Source organism: Aplysia californica, unplaced genomic scaffold (assembly GCF_000002075.1).
Source record: "Aplysia californica isolate F4 #8 unplaced genomic scaffold, AplCal3.0 scaffold00090, whole genome shotgun sequence".
NCBI lineage: Eukaryota > Metazoa > Mollusca > Gastropoda > Aplysiida > Aplysiidae > Aplysia > Aplysia californica.
Genome location: NW_004797360.1, coordinates 1472955 through 1478305, shown reverse-complemented (window position 1 = coordinate 1478305; position 5351 = coordinate 1472955). Strand labels below are relative to the sequence as shown.

General features: G+C 42.9%; 1 protein-coding gene across 1 annotated transcript in view; it reads right to left on the bottom strand.

The window, feature by feature from the left end:
• LOC101845082 (solute carrier family 22 member 4) overlaps nucleotides 1-3424 on the bottom strand; it is a 41669-nt gene extending 38245 nt beyond the window's left edge. The window contains exon 1 of the mRNA XM_005094881.3: nucleotides 2734-3424. Within this exon, the coding sequence (XP_005094938.3) occupies nucleotides 2734-2976 (243 nt within the window). The 5' untranslated portion in view covers nucleotides 2977-3424. The remainder of the gene's footprint in view (nucleotides 1-2733) is intronic.
• Nucleotides 3425-5351: the final 1927 nt, after the last annotated feature.

The following is a 5351-nucleotide window of genomic DNA, read 5'->3' as shown; positions in this document are numbered from 1 at the left end:
GGGGGCAGGGTTGAGGGAGACACTTTGTGAGGGGGAGGGGGGGTTCCTCTCAATTCGGCTCTTTAAGATTTAAACCCCCTAAGCTCCAATCAGGATCTGACGCTGGAGACGGAGGACCTATCAAAATTGTCTAAATCAGTTACCAAGCTGCTTCGAGTGGGGACAATTATCCGCTTCTGGTCTCGACGTCCGCAGGAATTCACTTTGCACAACGCAGACGAATTTTTTTCCCCTGAGCAATTTCCCCGTCCTTTTAACAGAACGCCTTTGAAGCCTTCGCAGAAGATGCAATTCCAAGCGGGACAATTAGAGAGGGATGGAAGGGATAAGATGAGCAGGGTTGTGGTTGTGAGAATATAGTGCCCTTTGAGGTCTTTTTAGGCTTCAAACAAAAATGGAAACAGAACAGGACATAAAATACACTTACATTGACACTGAGTGAGCATTTTAAAATCAAACCCTACCCCCCCCCCACTTTTTTCCCCGCTCAACTCCCCCCACATCTACCCAATTCTTGAAACAAGTTGCAAACATCTTTAATAATAATAATAGATAGCATTTGTATAGCGCATATCCCCGCTCAGCAGCAGGCTCTATGCGCTTTACATTATGTCATTACCCCAGCAGACCATAGAACACTCCGAAACATTCTCAGCTTCCCGGGAAGCATACAGTGCAAGCAGCTGATTAAGCGCTCAAACACTAACAAACTGACAAGATCTTTCGCTGTCTATAGCCTGGTACCCATTACCACCTGAGTGAAGTGAGGAAAGTGCCTTTCCCAAGGACACAACGTCGGGCCCTTGACGGGATTCGAAGCCACGACCTTACGGTTGCGAGTCCGAGAGCCTAACCACTAGGCCACCGACGCCTTTCTCTGGTGACATCACGGTGACCCAAATTTGGTTACCCTGAGAGTGTGGGTGGTTGAAGGGTGCTCTGGTTTGCTCCTTCTTTCCCATTTATCGTCCTTATCATTTCTACTTTTTTTGTTTGTTTCTCTCTTGTAGCACCTCTAATCTTTGTCTCAGTATCAAATGAACCTCTGTTTTCTACTGTTTACAGCTCTTTGACTCACTCAGTATAAACTGCAGCGAGATTTCTGAACTCACAGTTCTACAAATGAAAGACAGAGAGAGAGAGAGAGAGAGAGAGAGAGAGAGAGAGAAGGAGAGAGAGAGAGAGAGAGAGAGAGAAGGAGAGAGAGAGAGAGAGAGAGAGAGAGAGAGAGAGAGAGAGAGAGGATGTTCTACAAAGCGGGTTGTTTCAGCTCGTAAAACATGTGTTTACTAAAGTCCTGTTTTGTTGTGTGTATACATGGGGGCACTTAACCTTTGTAACATTCCACTTCCATTGTAAACGACCAAGACAAATTTCTCCCTTTGAGATGAATAAAAATTGCCATAGTCATTGTCAAACTCACCTCTATTGTACACCTCTTTGTCTCAATATTTCTCGCACCTCACGGGTGGTTGGAAGGCGCCACCGATAAATCCAATGTCAGGGAATTCCCTATTTTGTACTTGGTTGTCTCTCTTGCTGTTTTTCCCACACCCCGATTTGACCGTAATTGTGTCGATGTGCTTCTCTTTACCCAAACAACCAAACAGAGGCTCACATCGGTTTGCTCTATAAACGACTTGCAGATGGTTGGGGATCGCCGACTGGTGGGTCCTACATCTTTGTAGGGGGTGCCAACATACGTGATAGGGTCGGGTCGGGTCGGGTCGGGTCGATCTGGTAGTCGGGGCTAGCCAAATTGAGGGCGCAAAGCGGCCATCGAGGCACAAACCGATCGACTCGGTCTGTGACTTACAAAAACAAACACGTATGTTTCAGGCATGCGAATCGCGCGATCGGGTGGTTTGCAGCCAATCAAAACAAGGCTGAGTCACGTGTCCATATTGACACTCAAAATCCGGTGGCGTCCTCTTCGAACTAGTGCAGACTTTGCGAACAGAGTTACCCCACTTGTGTGAAAAACAATAAAAGCGAAACTAAGAAACTGTGCTATCCCTATTCTTCTTCTCCCGGGCAAAATTCAAAATTTCCTACCAACTGAAAATATTAGGTGTGTCCCGCGCGCTCATATGACCTCTGCAGTTGCGAGCGCCGTAAAACACTTTACAAAAACAAAAAACAATTCTTCTTCTGGAGAAACGAAAGAGAGCTTCAAAACAAAGATTGCAGCACCATTTGAACCAATGCGCGGACTTCCGCGGACACTTTTTTTGCCGAGTGAACTATCTTCTTATGAACGATCTTTGATAATAGAAAGTTATCGATGTAACTATTGTAACCATGTTTATGGGATTCCAGGCAGCCGCAGCACGGCAATAGGGAACTGCAGAAAGGAGCTCTGGAAGCCATTGAGGTTCAAGGTTTCTCTACTTTAACTTCCAGGTCGTCGGGTACAATCGCGGTGCGTTTTTTTTAGTGTGTACTGAAAATACCACAAAACGACCCGACCCGACGACCCGACCCGCTTTCGCTAGTGGGCATCCCCTATTACTTTCCTTCTGTTGTATTTGTCTGTCTGTCTTACTTTTTCCTTGTTCTAAATGACCGTAATTGTGTCGTAATTGTTTTCTCAAACAAACAAACAAACAAACACACATAAAACAAACAAACAAACAAACACACATAAAACAAACAAACAAACAAATAAGCAAATAAGCAAACAAATAAACAAACAAACAAACAAACAAACAAAGAGACAGCCCGACGACTCACCTCTGTTTTCTCTAGTTCACGGCTCAGAAGCATGAAGGTCTTCTCACAGGACGAGTGTGTCGTGGTGGTTGTTGGTGCAGATATTGTCGTCAAGTTATACCTCTCTGCGAGGTCACCCGTACTCCACGATAGTAACCGTGTTGTTGTTGACGTCACAGCTGCACTATCCAACTCTTCTTTGGACGTCGATGTGTCCAAACTTTTGTTTGCAATCTGAGTAACATTTTCTATCGTGCCAAACATTGAACTCGTTATAGTATCTGTTATATTAGTAATCCATGGGAAGGAACTATTTGAACTATACTTCGTGATTTCGGAAGTATTGCCATACAGAGAATCCGAAAAGTTACTCTTTCTCACAGCAGAATTGTTAAAAAATCCAGGGCTTGCATGTGAAGAGTTAAACAACGTGAAATTGCTTGGCAACAGTGAAGAAATCGTTGTAATCTGATCCGAGAGGATCGATGAAGAAATATTGCTGGAAGCTAATAATGAACTGAACGTAGCATTGACAGATGTGTAATTCTCAACGATCAAACCGTTGACTGCGTCGGTGAGATTCCAGTTTTCGTGATGTCCGTTGACGGAAACGATGAGAACTTTCTCGTTATCGTTAAGACATTCGTCTTCTTGTTCGGGGATGTCTGGACTGTATGTACAGGAGTATAGTAGGACGGAGATGCATGCACTCTGGTGGATAGAAGGAGACAGAAAGCATAGTCGATTAAAATAAATAAGAATAGTGATTAAATTATATAGGAAGATGCAACCTATTTCAGTTCGTTGGAAGGATTCTTAGAAACTTAACAACATGATTATAATCGCTTTCGGAGGAATGAAAAAGTCAAAATCACCAACAACAAAAAATAGAAGAAAATAAGAAAACATAAAATAAAACGAGAAAGATCTCAGGAAAAAAAATCAAAACAGCTTTACAATTTAAAAGGATCAGTTCCTGCCACAACACAAGTTCACTACTAATATCATCTGCAAATACAAACGAAATGTTAACTGGAGAATAGTCAATACAGATCAAAGCATCTTTCTCATATATCTTTGGTTATCATAAATGGATTCAAGCTGGCGCCTCTCGATAACTGTTGTTCAATAATTTTATGTACTCTTGGTTTCAGCATCTCTAATACGTGAAACATGATGTGTTACCGTCTGACGTTACTACTCCCCAAATGGGTCTGCAAGGAGCTAGGCTCTCTCGTGTCGAAAGATTAATGGTGAAACCCTTCAGAGACATGTTCAGGGTGTCTTTGTAGCGCTTTTTCTTTTGGTGTTCCAACTTTACGTTTCCCTGAGGACAGCTCGAAACAGAATACCGTCTTCTGGATTCTGAAATCAGGCTTTCTTACGACATGGCCAGCTAAGAGAAGTTGAGTCCTTTGAGCTCGGGATTTCCCCGTTCGAGAACTTCGGTGTCTGGTATTTTCTCATACCATTTGATGCCCAAAAGTCTCCTGAGACAGATAAGGTAAAATGACTGCACTTCTTGGCATGGCTTTGGTACACTGTCAAGGTCTCTGCTAGAGGTTATAAAGCCTATAAAAGCACGTTTCATTTGCACTGTAGAGCCTTTTCCTAAGATTAGATTGTATCGATGACAAAGTCCTGACCACGCTACCTATTCATCTTCCGATGTTTTTGTTTTTGTTTTTGTTTAAACCAGCATGGTGGCATGACAGCAGGCCAGACGAAATGACCTCGTGGGCCAAATTGGCCCGCCAGCCGTAGTTTGGGTGATCACTGTTGTGCAAGCATTGTTGGTGAGGTCGAGACAGCCTTTTCGTTCATTTTTTGCTTGGAATTCTTGTCTCTTTTGTGCTGGTTGGTGTCTCCTGATGGGAACACAAGGCCTCTCAAAAGGAGATTTTATAGACGCTCACAATGTTAAACAAAATACAGAACTAGTCGCTACCTTAGAATTACAAAGTTCTATTCGACGTCTTTGGCCATTTTGAATTATTAAGACCCAGAGGTCAGAAACCAGATATTCTATCTGCTCTATCAGAATCATTTGATTACTCGGAGCCATTATCAAGATATTCAAAGAATTGCATTTGAAAAAGAATGATTCAAAACTCAAAATTTTTTGCATCAAATTTCTCAAAACTAGGTACTTAGCAGAATCAGATAGAAATGTATAACTCTAGGATAGCGTAGTAGGGCACTGCCGATATCTGTGGTGGTTCAGTTTGGCCCTCTGCCGTGGCCTGCAGAAGACATGAATTCGATCCCCTTGTGTGGGAGTTTTAGCGAGTATATCCGTCTGTCTGGGTAACGCTATTCATCTATTTATTATCATTTTTCGTTCCACTCATCCTATATTGGCCCTGATAGGCTGGATCGAAATAGCCCGCCTCCGAAATATTCTAAACTGTGTCAACGAGCGCGTAAGAACTATTTTTAAAATGTTTATGACCAGCCTGCATGGTGGCTTGCAATTGCAATTTAGAACCGATGTCTGCACCGAACATAGTCCGGACTGCCCTCATATGGTAGCTAAAAGACCCAAACCATCTGCACCCCACCCCCTTAAAAAACAACAACAATCAAACCAAAGAGCAAACATAATAATGATATTATAAAATTACAATTAATCCCCCCCC